General features: G+C 44.4%; 1 protein-coding gene across 1 annotated transcript in view; it reads right to left on the reverse strand.

Annotated features, from left to right (window-relative positions):
- The window catches only part of LOC147905068 (chaperone protein ClpB3, chloroplastic-like), a 55,079-nt gene that overhangs the window by 25,683 nt on the left and 13,196 nt on the right, over positions 1 to 16,200 (reverse strand). The window contains exon 5 of the mRNA XM_087389962.1: positions 7,220 to 7,274. Coding sequence (XP_087246088.1) covers positions 7,220 to 7,274 — 55 coding nt within the window. The remainder of the gene's footprint in view (positions 1 to 7,219; positions 7,275 to 16,200) is intronic.

Raw genomic sequence — 16,200 nt, forward strand, 5'->3', positions numbered from 1 at the left:
GAATTGCTTGAGAAAAACTTCATCTCTCATAGCACTTCTCCTTTTGCCTCTCCGGTGCTTCTGGTGAAGAAGAAGGATGGATCATGCCGCATGTGCATTAATTACAGGAATATAAATAAGGCCACTATCAAGAATAGGTTTTCAATTCCCCGGATAGATGACCTATTTGATGAACTCAACGGTGCTTTTTTTGTCACGAAGATAGATTTGAGGTCTGGTTTCCATCAAATCAGGATGAAAGGAGGAGATGAGCACAAGACGGCCTTCCGCACAAAACGAGGCTTGTATGAATTCAAGGTGATGCCTTTTGGATTGACTAATGCACCGGCCACCTTTCAGGCATTGATGGACAAGATATAACAGCCACTTCTTTTCAATGCGTGTTGGTTTTCTTTGATAATATCCTCATTTACAGCAAGGATAGACAAGAGCACATTAAGCATGTGAAGCAAGTGCTGGAAATTTTGAGAATGCATCAGCTTTATGCAAAAGCCAGCAAATGCACTTTTATGGCAAAGGAGGTTGAGTACCTGGGGCATATTGTGAGAAGACATGGCATTCGGGTGGATCCTGCAAAGGTGAAATGCATCAAAGATTGGCCACAGCCACAAAATCCCACCCAGTTGAGAGGATTTTTAGGTCTTGCTTCCTTCTACAGGCGCTTTATTCGCAAATTTGCCAAGAGGGCAACTCCTCTTACTGACCTCTTGAAGAAGGATGCTTTCAGGTGGTCAAGGGAAGCACAACGCAGCTTTGAAGACCTGAAATTTGCTCTCACTCATGCACCTGTCTTGGTATGCCCTGATTTTTCGTGTCCTTTCATTGTGGAGGCAGATGCCAGTGGCAAAGGATTGGGGCCTGTTCTAAGGCAGAAACACGGGGTAACAGCCTTTCAAAGCAGGAAGTTTGATGCCAAAGAACTCAATTTCCATGTTTATGATCAAGAGATGCTGGCAATCCCTACCATATGTTAGGAGCAGATTCATGGCATTCAGGAAGAGTATATGCAGAATTCTAAAGCAGCTCTCATATTACTCAAAATACCGCCAGCTGGTTTTGCAAGAACTGCACTCCTCTCCCATGGCTGGACATTCAGGTATCACTAAAACATATGAAAGAATCAAGCAGAGCTTTACTTGGGAGGACATGTGGAGAGATGTGGTTAAATACGTGGCTGAATACTTCCCTTGCAAACAAAATAAAGTGGAAAGCAAGTTTCCCGTAGGCCTCTTGCAGCCATTACCCATTCCAGAGGGCAAATGGATGCACATAGCAATGGATTTCATCACAGGATTGCCTTCTACAGAGAGGGGATGAGATAGCATCTTTGTTGTGGTGGATAGAATGACAAAACAGGCCCATTTCATACCCACTAAGACCCGGTATTCAGCATTGCACGTTGCTTGGTAATTCATTGAACATGTCTTTAAGCATCATGGTTTCCCTCAGGAAATTGTCAGTGACAGAGATGCAAAGTTTATGGGCCACTTTTGGCAGGAGATATTTACAGTAGTGTGTACTTTACTCACACCTAGCACTGCTTACCATTCTGAGACTGATGGACAGTCGGAAAGGGTGAACAAATGGGTGGAGGAACATTTGAGGCATTTTTGTCATGATACTTAGGAGTCTTGGGATAAATGGTTGTCACTTGCTGAATTTTGCTACAATAGTACCAAGCATCTCTCCATTGGCATGAGCCCGTTTGAGGCAATGTACGGATGCAAGGTCGGGATGCCTTCTTCAATTGGTGACATGGCTGTGAAAAATCAGCAAGCACGGAATGACTTGGAGAGGATGGATGGCCTCCTATAGTTGGCAAAAAGGAATATGCAGGATGCCCAAGCCAAGCAGAAGAAATATGCAGATGAACGCAGGAGATATCTATCTTTCAAAGAGGGAAATTATGTGCATTTGCGTCTCCATAAGAAACGTTATGCCTCGCTGAAAGGTAATACCAACACAAAGCTTGCTCATAGGTATTACGGTCCTTACAGGATCATCCGCAAGGTTGGAGAGGTAGCATATCAGTTGGAGCTACCCAGTACCTCCAAGATCCATGATGTTTTCCATGTGTCTTTGCTGAAACCACATGTTGGACAGCATGTCCATGTTCTTCTAGAGTTGCCACCTATGGATGAAGAGGGCCACATCCTCTATGTCCCAGAGCGCATCGTGGGTTTCAAAGACCATGTACTCCGGAACAAGGCCTACGTAGAGTATCTTATCAAGTGGCGGGGACTCCCTGACGATGAAAATTCATGGCAGCTAGAAAGCATTGCCCAGGACCACCCATATCTCCTACCAGATTGATTAGTAGTTGCTGTTGCTGCACTTTTGGACAGCCAAGCTGTGAAATTTTGAGGGCGAAATTCTATGAGAAGGGATGGCTGTAATGAAGGGGAAAAAGGGGCCAAGTTAGAGGTCCTTTAGGTGGAAAATGTGGAGGGACTATATAAGTCTCCATCCACCCCCTACTATGTACCTTTTGATGTGACATCTAATCCTATCTACTCTCCCTTCCTCCTTCCTGCCAACGCTCACTCACACTCTCTCTCTCTCTTCCCTACTCCCTCTCAATCTTTCCCTCTCTTTCCTACCTCATTCTCTCTCCTGAGTCCTACCCCTTCTCCTCCCTTCTTCCCCTCTCTCTCTCCCCTTCTGCTAGTCTATCGCCCTTTCTCTAAATCTGCCCCTACCTCCTTTTCTACAAATTCAAGGATGCTCGTCAGTCCTACGCAAGAGAGGGATTTTAAAAGGGACATCTATTTGCGTGAACAGCGGATGGAAGGGATCAAGAACAACATGGATGTTGGGTTTAGGAATGAGAGGAGAACACCAAAATGTCGAGTTCTATTGAGAATGCAAGTGTTGTCTATCCTATGAGGATAACCAAAATAAAGACTATCCTCTACATTAAAAGACTACCCTAAATACCAACCCTACCGCAAGGGTATGTCTGCATCACAACAAACCCACCCTGTAGATGCATTGTAAACATGTTCACAGAAATGGATCAATCACCAAAGGAATAAGCCCAAAGCTTTGTGGAAAGCTTTGAACTTTTCTCTCAATAGTGCTTTGGTGAACAAATCAATGATATTGTCTCATGTAAAGCAGTAGGTCAATGTGATCTCCCTACATGAATCCTCTCTTTGATATAATGATAGTGAGCTTCAATGTGCTTGGTATGGACATTGAAAACCTGGATTCCATACCACAGCCATAGCACTCCGCCTATCACTGAGAATGATTTTGGTTGTCTGTTGCACTCCTGAAGATCTGGAAGTAACGTCCTCAGCCATATATTATCCACCGCCGCAGTGATCAGCCTCAAAAGTAGAGGTGGAACCAGTGGGTTGTCTCCAACTGAACCAAGATATGCATGAATAGCCAAGACAAGAACAATTCCCATTGGTCAACTATTGGATACCAGAATCACATGCCCAGTCTGAATCACCGAAAACATGTAATTGCAAGCTGACCCTCCTTAGATAAAGCAATCCAAGATTATGTGTACTTTGTAGACAACGGAAGGTACGCTAGACTGCTTGCGAATGCTTAGAACAGAGACTGTGCACAAACTTGTTGGCCTGGAAAACAACAAAATGGATATTTGGTCTAGTGTTGCACACCTATATAGATAAGACAGCCAGCTGCCTGGCTGTACATATCCATATCATAGGGCTCTCCTGCATCATAAATACTCAATTCAGCTGGGTTCTACTGGAATAAAAATGGTCTTGTAATCCTGAAAACCAAACTTATGCGAAAGTTTATGTATGTACTAACACTATGCCTTCACCGCACAAACTCTATGCCCAAGTAACAGTGCAAAAGATCCAGATCTGACATCTCGAATGACTGCTGTAAAAAAGCTTTGAAAGGTGAGATGGCAACCCGATTGTTCCCAGTCAACAACATGTCATCCACATACAGAATGAGAACAAGTAGAACACCATCATCCTCTTTAACATAGAGGGTGCTCTCAAGATATACCACCATAGTGAACCACCTACGGACTCGAGCATATATCTAAATGAATCCAGGAACATACCCAAACTCACCCTCTAAAAACACAACATAGTGCAATTTCAATCTTATGATAGTCACTCATAAGGTTGAAAACCTTAAACTCCGTCATGCATAGCAGGTGTTGGAGATATCATAGTCAAAGAGTGTGTTGGTGTGAAGTGTTGGTATGTAGTACTAGGTGATCTAGTACTAGTCTATGTGTGTGAGTCTTGTGTGAGTGCCACGTGTCATCATGGGACTTATCCCATTTGCACTAGGTGCTAGTGTGTGAGTGAGTGGCCTATATAAGGCTTGTACTTCACTTGTCTTGATATACTTAATGAATGAATGAGAGTTCATTATGTCTTCATTTGTGCATCATTTCCTCACACCCTAACCTTCTCTCTCTCTATCTCTCTCTCTCTCTCTCTCTCTCTCTCCACCATGTTTCTAGCATGGTATCAGAGCCACCTTCCATAGCTGCCACATCATCCTTGCCCTAACCCTAATTCGTCACCCTTGCCCAAACCCTAACTTTGCTCAGCAGCCTCCTTCCTTCATCCGTTTGCTTCTGTTTTTGCCTCCATAGCCACTGCTTCATCTCCTGCTGCCTCCTTTGTTGCCTTCATGCGAGTGTTTTAGGTGCCCATTTTCCTCTCCTTGCTTGCTGGTCAGCAGCTCTTGCAAGTTGCGCCTACACGTGTGGAGGTTTAGGCAGCTTTGGCGCCCTGAAAGCTAGCTGATCGGCACAGTCTTCAAGGATCGCGTGCATATGTGAAGCTCTCCATCGCCGAACTCAAGGTCTCTCTGCTGCTGCTGCATATCCCCCTTCAACAGAGTCATTTTTGAGCTGTTTTGAGGCTTCCAGCACTTCTATATTAGCCGTTTTCCATTGTGGTGACCTGCTGGAGCATTTCGATGTGCTTTGGACAGCCACCTTATACATTTCAAGGCCTGGCTTTGCATTTGGAATACCTCCACACCTGCTGCAGAACGTCAAACAGTGCTATCATCATTTCGGAGTGCCTTGATGAGCCGACTTTCATTTTCAGAGACCTATTGTTGTGTTTTGGTACAACCACACATCTGCTGAAACACTTCGGTGTACTTTGGAGCTATTATGCTCAGCTGCTTTACACATTTTGAGGCATATCGGTGCTGCTCTCAGATTCGGGCTCATATTTGGAGCATCTCTAGGCATTTATATATGTTCTTTTGCACACAAGGAGATTGCTGGTCCTTCATCTTCGCTTGCTGCCCGCCTTTACGAAGTCCTCTTCAATCATGACCTCCTTGTCTTCAAGTTCTATCCTCGTGAAGAAGTTTAAGGGGGAAGGTTTTCCCACATGGCAAACCAAGATGCAATTGCTGCTTATGCGTGAAGGAGTTTGGGATGTTGTAGAGGATGACTAGGTTGAGTTACTTGATCAACAACATCAAAAGATTTGGAAGCAGCAGAATGCTAAGGCTATTGCCCTCGTTGGTCTTTGCTTAGCTGACTCTCTCATCCATCATGTGGATTTCAAGTCAACAGCTAAGCAGATTTGGAGTCGCCTTGAGACCTTCTTTGGTAATAAAATCACCAACTCTAAATCCTTTTTGAAGCTCAAATTTTATGATCTGAAAATGGAAGAGAGTGATGAGTTGAGTGATCATCTAGCCCGGTTTCAATCTCTTGTTCAACAACTCTCTCATAATCTTTGCTCTGAAGGGGGGTGTTGGAGGTATCATAGTCAAAGAGTGTGTTGGTGTGAAGTGTTGGTGTGTGGTACTAGGTGATCTAGTACTAGTCTATGTGTGTGAGTCTTGTGTGAGTGCCACGTGTCATCATGGGACTTATCCCATATGCACTAGCTCCTAGTGTGAGTGAGTAGCCTACATAAGGCTTGTACTTCACTTGTCTTGATATACTTGATGAATGAATGAGAGCCTTTCATTATGTCTTCATTTGTGCATCATTTCCTCACACCCTAACCTTCTCTCTCTCTCTCTCTCTCTCTCTCTCTCTCTCTCTCTCTCTCCCCACCATGTTTCTAACAGCAGGGACTAGCTACTATGACCTCCCCACTGGCATCATCAATGCCCAACAGTGGGTGAAGACCATAGTATAAACATATGCTCTCACACATACAAATCCACACACCCACATATACTTGAGCATCCATTTATACAAAGTCTTCGTACTAAGTTTCTGTCGGCACTCCGGAGGTGAAGGGCAGACTCAGCCATGACAAAGGCTAGCACTACGGACTCGAGCATACCAACATCCCTCATCTCCCTTAGCCACAAGCTGCATGAACGAAGATAGGGATCGGCATGGTAGCCCACTACGTCTTGGGTTTGTCTAACCATATTCCCTGATATGATCCAACTATGTGAGAACCTGAAATGATATGTCTATATCTAATGGCCTCACTGCAAACTCTACCAGGATGATATCATGTGGGTGGGTCTCCTCCGATAGCATCATGACTTGTAACTTCTCAAGCTCTACCCACTATGCATCTCTGAGATCTATTCCCCAAAAATTGCAAACAAGGCTGCAGGTCTGACCACAAAATCAAAGAGGGGTCATGTTGGTGCTGGAAGTGGGCGCAACACTATCTCTGGAGTCTAGAAAGTGAGAAATGTCCCCTCATCGATCTAGCGTGGGCCGGGTTCATACAAGACTAGTAATCTTGTAAAGATGCATCCTAAATATACGTATAAGGTGATGATCTCAATGGCAAAGTGAATGACTCCTGCTGCAAATGTGCATCATTAGTGTTAAAGATCATGACCTTGGCCTTAGCAAGGTTGACCTTCATATATCTCTTTTCACAAAATGCCTAAAGGGCTGTCAAGTGTGCAAGTCAATCCCCTCTTGTATCACATTAGATAGATCGATCATATCTCCAAAACAAGGGATGGCTTAAAATTGTGGCTTGATGCACTACATAATTCACTTTCCACTTTAATTAAACTGAATAACCTTGCACTCATATTTGACTCTATGGTCATTTTAGATGCATTAAACAATGTCAAACCAATTAAAGAACGGGGGTCTTATTGGGAAATTTAACACCGTGAACATCGACACTTAAAACTAGCTCATCCTAAGCTTCTTCTAGTCATATAACCTTCATAAAAAACCACTATATTTTGCCTTAATTTTTGTTTGCATATATATATATATATATGCATTATATACAAATGAATTTCTTACCCTTCTATTCATCAAAGCTTCTGGGACATCCCCCTGAACAATCCTTTGAGCAAGCCTGCAATCACAGTAGCCAAATATCCAATTAGTTTAAGAAAAATGAGCCTAAGCATGTAGATTGACAAGAACTACCTCTTGGGAACCTTTCTATCTACGATACTTTAGCACAAAAGCAAAGCGCAAATGTGAGTCTAAGTTTAATTACCAACTTCATAGTATGAACGAGACCAAAGGATACATGGTCTTAGCTTCAAGTCTATTGCTAAGCATGAAATATAAGCATGCTACCATGTATCTCCAAGATAAGGCCTTTTGATGGTGGTGGTGGGACATTAAGGAAAAGCCCTCCCTACAACTTGGATGAATTTCGACTATGAGCTTCTTGAGCCCGATGAATTTCGACTATTTTCGAAAGCTTGAAACCTTGAATAAGGCAAGAACCCTCAGATTCCTTTATTCAAGAGTTCAAGGTCCATCTTTTCTTTGTTGTAGTTTGCTAAAGGACTAGCAAAACAAAAAAGGGCGCAACAAACTAGTGACACTTCAAAAGAGCCGCCAAGCCAGCAAATCTAAGCATGAAAAGATAAGCAGACTTCAGGGCCCCTTGAGAAAAAGCCTTGCACGATTTGCCAACGTAGGCTGGTGCTCAAGCGAAGGAACCATTCTTGAAATAGGTAAGCATAATCAATTGTTAAATACATGCCCTTTGAACCTGCACAATCACAATTTCGGACATTTTCTATAACCTGACAAACATTACAGGAAGATTACACAGATTTTGCATTTTTGGCCCTTCTAGAAATTGGGGCTTTTGCATTTGAGCTACAAATTTGCAGGAGACAAAACATTGAGGGCTGGCGCATTTACCTTGAGTAGAAGTCCCCTCCGAAATTGGGGCTTTTGGGTCTATTGCAGGTAGATTGCAAGATATTCTCAGATTTGCAGGTTATTTTGCCACATTTGCTCAAATAGCAGTGACATTTACCAGCTTTGATATGAAATTGGCAGTTTTCAGTGAAATTGGCAAGAAATTGCAAGACATTTGATCACATTTGCAAAATTGCAGCTTAATTTGGGGCTTTTCCACATTTGCCCTCCTTTTGGCTATTTTGCCCTTTCAGATTGTGGGGCTTTTGCCTTAGCTTCTATTTGCAATGATCTTCCTTTGATTCAGCTCAGATTTGCATTGGGTGAATTTGCAGGACAACTTTGCGGTTGAAAGCCTTGAGGCTATTTTTGCATCACTTGGTCCGTGCACTTTTACTTGTGCTATTTACAATGGCTGGCAACAACAATGATTTGTTTGGCGTTCTCCGTGAAGATGACAAGTTGGATGACACCAACTATCCTATGTGGTCCTACCTTATGAAGCACATTCTAGTTGCAAGAAACTTTTGAAATATTGTTTCAGGTATTGATTTGAGGCCAGCCAATGCTCAAGTGGCTGCCCCTACTGTTGGCACTCCTCCAAGGGGGAATCTTCCTGACTCTTCTTCCTCTAGTACTCATGTCACTACTCCTCTTTTGACCACGATAAATCAATTTCTTCGTCTTTTTCACGCACGCATCACGGGCGCAAAGAACATGACGAATGCTTTTCCGTCATGAATCCTCCGTCAAGCGTAGCTTATCAAAAGGCAATGGTCTCCATCAAGCAACGGACCTGCGCCATGAGCGCCCGTGTGAAAGCACCTGTCATCCCTGCTAGCCCTTCGCCCGGGGTATCAAGCAATTATCTGGTCAGGGCATCTCCGTCGATTCCTTTGCCATAACGTGCGCTTGCGTAGACTTCTATATAGCACCAAATAATTCCAGCGGTGCTCACGCAATAATCAAGCAGTTACCTCACTCGTGATTGCTTCCATTTGCTCTTACATCAAGAATCCTTTCCCGAGGCAAAAGATATCCGCTGGCATCGCTTCTCCTATACCTACTCCAATCTCTAAGGTTCAATTTGCTGGATCGTCATAGTCTGGAAAAACTATGAGCCTTATGCTCTGATACCAATGAAATCTTCCCTTGAAAAATCTCGTAGCAAATTACTGCAGAAACTATGTAATTCTTTGCTCTCTCTCTCTCTCTCTCTCTCTCTCTCTCTCTCTCAGGGCCCAGGGCAATCGTCGAGCTGGACCCCCCCGAAGGTTTTTATTCATGAAGAGAATTCTGAGTACATAGTTCAGCGTAGAGCTGTGTGTTACAAATTCAAATGTGAATCCATTTTTACAAGAGCTTCAAAGCTCATTCCAAACGTAGAGGAGATGAAAATGTAATGATTTTTGCTTATAAATTGAAATCTCGGGAACTGTAACTCTCTAACCGTGGGAAGTTTACTTTTGCTGTAAAAAGCAAAAGTATTTCATTTCATGTGCTCTATTCACATCTCCTACTAGATCGCCGATTCGAAACTTTTCCAAGTTCACTTCACGGACGCACGCCACACGAGGAGGGTGGATATTTATGTCACTTCTCGACGGATTTGGAGAAAGGGGATAGCGGAGCAGAAGGGAGAGAGAGAGAGAGGGGAAGAGGGAGAGGAAGGGTAGGAGAGAGAGAATGAGGTAGGAAATAGAGAGAGAGATTGAGAGTGAGTAGGAAAGAGAGAGAGAAAGAGTGAGTGAGCGTAGGTAGGAAGGAGGAAGGGAGAGTAGATAAGATTAGATGTCACATCAAAAAGTCCATAGTAGGGTGTGGATGGAGACTTATATAGTCCCTCCACATTTCCCCCCTAAAGGGCCTCTAACTTGGCCTCTTTTTCACCTTCATTACAGCAATCCCTTCCCATAGAATTTTGCCCTCAAAATTTCATATGCAGGCTGTTAAATAGGTGCAGCAAACAGCAAATAATAATCAGCACGGTAGGAGATAGGGGTTATCCTAAACAATGCTCTCTAGCTGCCATGAGTTCTCATCCTCAGGGAGTCCTTGCCACTTGATAAGATACTCAGTGTACCGGTCTGTGACAAGGCATAAAATTCAGCCAAGTATTGATCCAACACAAGTGAAGATACAAATGTAGTGACCATCAATTCTTTGAAACCCTTCCAAGTGGTTGGTTTTTGAGGCGAAACCCTCATGTATCGCCACCATGTGTGGACATAGTCTTGCATATGCATACCTGCAAAAATGATGCGCTCCTCCTCAGACTTGGGGTAGAAGCGAAAATAATCTTCCAGCTTCGTGAGCCACTCCTCCAACTCATTGGGAATGCGAGTGTCCCCTTTAAACTTACGCACTGTGAGTTTGTCCTTCATATCCTTGGCTGCATAATTCTTGTGTGTGTAGCCTCCAAGAGTGCGGGCATCATCACGCTTGAGGTTCACATAATCAGAGACAAGTTTGATGGCCTCAGGTGGGGCCCTGTGTGAACGCAAAGAATCTGCCAACATGTCATCAAAAGTGGCTTGCTGCCCACCACCAACCCCCTGCTGCGTAGAAGCTGCTGCCATCTGATGCACTGGTTGCGTCTGGCTAAATGTGCTCGCTGGCGGGGCAATAGGCGCATGAACTCCGGGCTGGGTCTCTCTACCAAATGCATCTTTCCGGAATGATGGCATACCAAAGGGCTGAGAAGAGGTCTGACCTCTCTCCCAAGGTGTGGGCTGCCATATAAACCCAAGCCAACTCCAGGTGTACTTGCTGGTACGGTGAAAGGAGCACTAGCCGAATGCATACCGACAGGTCTGCCCAAAAGAGACGGCTCAGCCTGCATAGATGCAGAAAGCTGAGAGCCAAAAGATGGCCTGACATCCTGCAAGAAGGTGCTCTATGGCACAGAAAATGCATCATCTATGTCCAGATAATCCCCAAGCTGGGGTACATGCAATGGTCCAGAAGACTGATGCTCATAGGCATGACGGGCATCTGCCATAAAACCCTTGCGTGGAGCAGACAAAACATCCTGATTGTCTGAATGGTCCCCTTGTTGGGGTGCGGGTTGCTTACCCTTATCCTGCATAGCAATGGCACATGTGATCTGCTGACCAATCTGCTGTCCCATCTGGACAAGAGCCGTATCCTGCATAGCCATGGCTGTGGTAAGCTGCTTGCTGAACTCCTGTCCTATCTGGCGGAAAGCACCCTGGAGCATAATGGAAAGGGCATCCAGAAATTGCGTCTGCGCTGCTTGCACTTCCCGGGATGCTGGAGAGAGAGGCTGAGTGGAAGGAATCTCTGCACCACCAGTGGATGCAACCACTGTGGCAGGCACTTGCTCATACTAAGTAGCCTCATCAATGTCATGAGATATATCACGAGGGACACGCTTCGGTGCCATGGTGACTGGCCCTGGAGAAAGGAGCTCCAATGTAGGCAAGGAGAAATGGATAACAAAATGATGTAATGGGCCCTGAGATAGTGTGTGGAAAACACGAAAATGTCGACAGAGAGGCTCAGAAGAAAGGTCGTCGAAGAGGCTTGAAAACGGAGCCAAAATGGCTCCAAACGGGCTCTGAAAGGCTCCTAAAAAGAGACTAAAAGTGAACTGTGTTTTTTTTAAAAAAAAAAATAAATGGGAGGGGTGGATGGGGGGGGCCCCTAAGTCACCTAAGACAGTTAGGACTCCTAACCTATGACTGGTAAGACAGTTAGGACTGTTAGTTAGTCTAACCTAACCAACCCATGAGGTACTCAACCCTAGTTAGTTTAACCCAACCTAACCAAACTAAACTAACTAAACGTAAACAATAACTCAACCCACTAACTAGCTAGACCTAACCAAATCTAAACTAACCTAACCAACCAACTAACCTAGCTAACTAAACCTTAGGAAACTAAGGTTTTTTTTGTTACAAGCATTGCTTGGCGACGGGGCGACGCGACGCAGCGACGGAGTTGGCTAAGGCACGGGATGGCTGCAGTCACGGTGGTGCACGGGTTACGCGGGACGACGGACGATGGCTAGCTCATGATGGCGCAAGGGCTACACAGAACGGTAGTCTATCAATGCAGAGACGACAGCGGTAGATGCAGAGCGTAGATGGCTTTTGGAAGATTTATTTCTGTCCGTGGCGCACAGCTTTTGTAGGTTGCTTCGTTCGTTTCTGTCTGGTTCTCTAGGCCGGTCTACTGTGAGCACTGGTTTCTCCACTTAGGCAACCTGCTAGACCGTAGTTGTTCTCTCTCTGGCCACATTCACCCTTCTGACGTTTGCGTAAGAGTTGAAGTGAACGGTGAGAGGGGAAGCAAGGAAGCTCGAGTCGGTGCTTTGATAGCTGAGCAGAAGGGGGGGGGGGGGAGAGAGAGAGAGAGAGAGAGAGAGAGAGAGAGAGAGAGAGAGAGAGAGAGGGGGGGGGGGGAGGGGAGGGAAGAGGGAGAGGAAGGGTAGGAGAGAGAGAATGAGGTAGGGAAGAGAGAGAGAGAGAGAGAGAGAGAGTGAGTGAGCGTAGGTAGGAAGAAGGAAGGGAGAGTAGATAAGATTAGATGTCACATCAAAAAGTTCTTAGTAGGGGGTGGATGGAGACTTATATAGTCCCTCCACATTTCCCCCCTAAAGGGCCTCTAACTTGGCCTCTTTTTCCCCTTCATTACACCAAAATGGCAACATGCCACTTGTCAAAAATCTAGACTAAAATCCTATTACATGCCTCTAAGGGCAATTTCTGGGGTCTTCGTAGCACTTGGTCGCGCGGGTGGCCTCCGAAATACTTGCTACGCTCCAAATTACTTAGGTCTTTAGCCCCTCATAGTACCTACAACAATTAATTAAAGCGCACCACCATGGCACCCATTAATGGTTAGCGCTTTGCATGCAAATAATAAACTATGGACTAATCCTAGTCACAGGTGGGCATCTCCACTGAACAAACATGTGAACAAAACATAGAACACAATTCTTGGTCGACCGAAGTCAATCCTCTTGGTCGTAATTAAGGACCTATGACCAATGGTCGTGGCGCCTTAATTATGGCCAATTCTCTCCAACCAAAGTTGGCACAACGTGGTTAACTGTAGTTAACCCTCTTGGCGCATGCCAAGTCTCGTTGACCGAAGTCAACACTCTCTGACCATAGTCAGCTCTGTGGTTCTTTGGTTGACCGCAGTTAACCCTCTTGGTAATAAACCAAGTCTCCCGACTGAAATTAGGCTTACTTGACCAGAGTCAAGTATCTTTGACCGTAGTCAATTCTTTAACCATTAAAAGAACTCTTTGACCATAATTAACACAAATGAAAACTCATTAATTATGATCAGATAAATGATCAATTGTACTTTGACTTAGGATATTTACATTGTGGTGACATCCGCTCTTTTCCGGTTTGGCAAACTTCTACCATACAAAGGTCTACCAGTTTTCCAAGATTGTAGCTCCTATGTCCGAATTATTAAAAAGCACAGCTGTATTCCAATGGCTTCCCGAAACAGAGTATAGTTTCCGACAACTCAAGCAAGCACTCACTACCACACATGTTATGGCTATTGCTGACCCAAACCTTCCGTTTGAGGTCATGACTGTTATGCTCAAGTTGAGGCAACATGACCTCGGAAGGGTCGGTCGACATTTTCCTTTAAAGGATCAATGTTTGTATTATATTTGTTTGGGCTTTACATAAATGATCCGATAGGAATCAAAGTCAAGGTCCTTGGTGAGGGTGATATGGCACTAGACTAGGTGGATCTAAGGCTAAGGGGTCTAAATGCATTAAATGTGCTAAGGGGCAAGTGATTTCAATGATATTCCAAGAGGGGTAAATGATGCATTTAGGAGATACCCTAAAATGTAGACATGTGGCATACTAGATCTATCTAGGGAATCGGGGCTTGTTGGAATTTGACAAGCAGGAACTTTCACGTAAGATGAGATGGTGTGAGCTTGCTACCATCGAGGTTGGCTGGGAGGAAAAATATGTGCCTATGCCCGTGATTGTGAAGAAAATTAGGCCTTTGAATGTTTACACGTGATGTTTGGTATCAGAGCCGCAGGCGATTGGGAAAAGGGGGGTCGAGACAGGTCTTGGGCTTTGATATTCAGCAGGCAGAGCGTGGCAGAACGTCGGGCTGTTGATCCGATTCTCTGTTAAGCCTTAGCGTGCTACCACCGGGAAGCCAATAGAGGAGTGGGGATCTTGTCTTACGGGATCAGAGAAAAAGGCTAAGAGTGGCGCACGTGCTGGTTTAGGGGTGGTTACCTTCAGGACTAGCTGTTGTAATATTGTGGTATCGTATATTTCGTCGTTGATTTGAAGGTGTGGAAGACGGGATTACAAGAGCCTGTGAGCACGGGCTAGTTTTATAATTATTCATATCGCGATTCTGTTGGTAATCAAGCTAGTGTTTACATATAGCAGTTGGCGATAAGTGACGATCGGTCGAGTTGAGACAACCTGAGTGTCAATGTAGCAGACGAAATTAGTGAAGCTGAGAACACGTGCGTCGTTTAGTTCAGGCCATCGGGTAGTTCGTCAGTTTGGGTAAGCGTTGTTGAGCAGCGCACGATGAGAGCCACTTTCACAATAACTCAGACTAACTCTTTTTACAGGCGAGGTTGATGGAGTTACGACTACCTGCAGAGAGCTACTGTGCTGTCACGGGACTTTCTTGTGATATTTTGCGTGTGATATTTTGTTATTTGGAGATCTCGGTTATCAGCGAGTACTATACAGATAGCAGACGATAACTGTTAAGGTCTACAAGAAGCTTTATAGCGTTCCAAAATGGTGGCATACAATTAATCACAACATTGCAAATTAGCAGTGAGAGCTGGGTGTTTTGGTCTCCAACGAGGGTGTAGCTGAGCCACGACAGGAATATTCATCTGGTTCAAATACTTGGAACAACTTAAACAGGGACAAATTGATCTCTCCATGCTACATGAATGACCAGGGGGCTTTCTATGCCTTCTAAGTTTTGTTGGAGTATATGCTCGTTTATTTGCCTCGGTGTTTGAGTTATTTCTGATTGCAGATATTTCCCTAGTATAGGGAAAAGATATTCGGTTTGGTTCTCAATTACTTTCAGTTGATGGTTACGCCTGGTTAGACACCTTTTGGGGTTAGGAGATTGAAAAGCCGTTTGTAAATACAGTTTTAGGCGGTGTTTTATTTGTTTATTTGTAAATACAGTTTTAGGCGGTGTTTTATTTGTTTTATTTATAAAAAAACACCTATCGACCTAAATGGAAGAAGAAGAAGCAGCTTCTAGGGTGGATCCCGTAGAGTCGGGAGTCCGGCCAACCCCGCTAGCAGGTCATACACTATCTGGTAGAATTGCAATATTGGAGAATGCCTTGCAACAGATTTTAGCGCAACAGTTACAAGCAAATGTAGGGCAATCTGAGCTCAGGAAAATGGTACATAGTATGTCTACTAGACCATCTCGTGAGGACAAAGGTAAATCTCCAATGGAGCCTGAAACCAGTGTTCATACGGTCGAGCCTAGGAGGGCTAAGGTGCCTAATATTGCCAATTATAGGCCAGAAAAGTATTCTGGTCGGATGTCTAACCGTAGTTCCGATATCATAGAGACCTGGTTACACAAATGGGACAAGGCTTTTGCCATTTGTGAAATCAAGAGTGATATGAAGAAAATCCGCGAGGCCACCCATATGTTTAATGAGGCAGCGGATAGGTGGTGGATAGAACAGCAGAAAGATGGATTCGCATCCACTACTTGGGAGGGGTTCAAAAAAGAATTTAGAAAGCACTTCTTACCTCCTAACGAAGCATCTCGAGCTTGGGAAATCAGGAGTGATATGAAGAAAATCCGCGAGGCCACCCATATGTTTAATGAGGCAGCGGATAGGTGGTGGATAAAACAGCAGAAAGATGGATTGGCATCCACTACTTGGGAGGGGTTCAAAAAAGAATTTAAAAAGCACTTCTTACCTCCTAACGAAGCATCTCGAGCTTGGGATCAGTATCGAAACCTTCGTCAGAGAAATTTATCAGTGGCGGAATACACTGATAAGTTCAGAGAAAGTGTGATGAAAGTTTATGAACCTCTACCTCAGTCAAAATCCAGGTAAAAGATTTTATCTTTGGATTGAATGA

The sequence above is a fragment of the Dipteris shenzhenensis genome, chromosome 2 (genome assembly GCF_047967505.1).
Source record: "Dipteris shenzhenensis isolate YYH24624 ecotype China chromosome 2, Dip_SZ_1.0, whole genome shotgun sequence".
In the NCBI taxonomy this organism is placed as follows: domain Eukaryota; kingdom Viridiplantae; phylum Streptophyta; class Polypodiopsida; order Gleicheniales; family Dipteridaceae; genus Dipteris; species Dipteris shenzhenensis.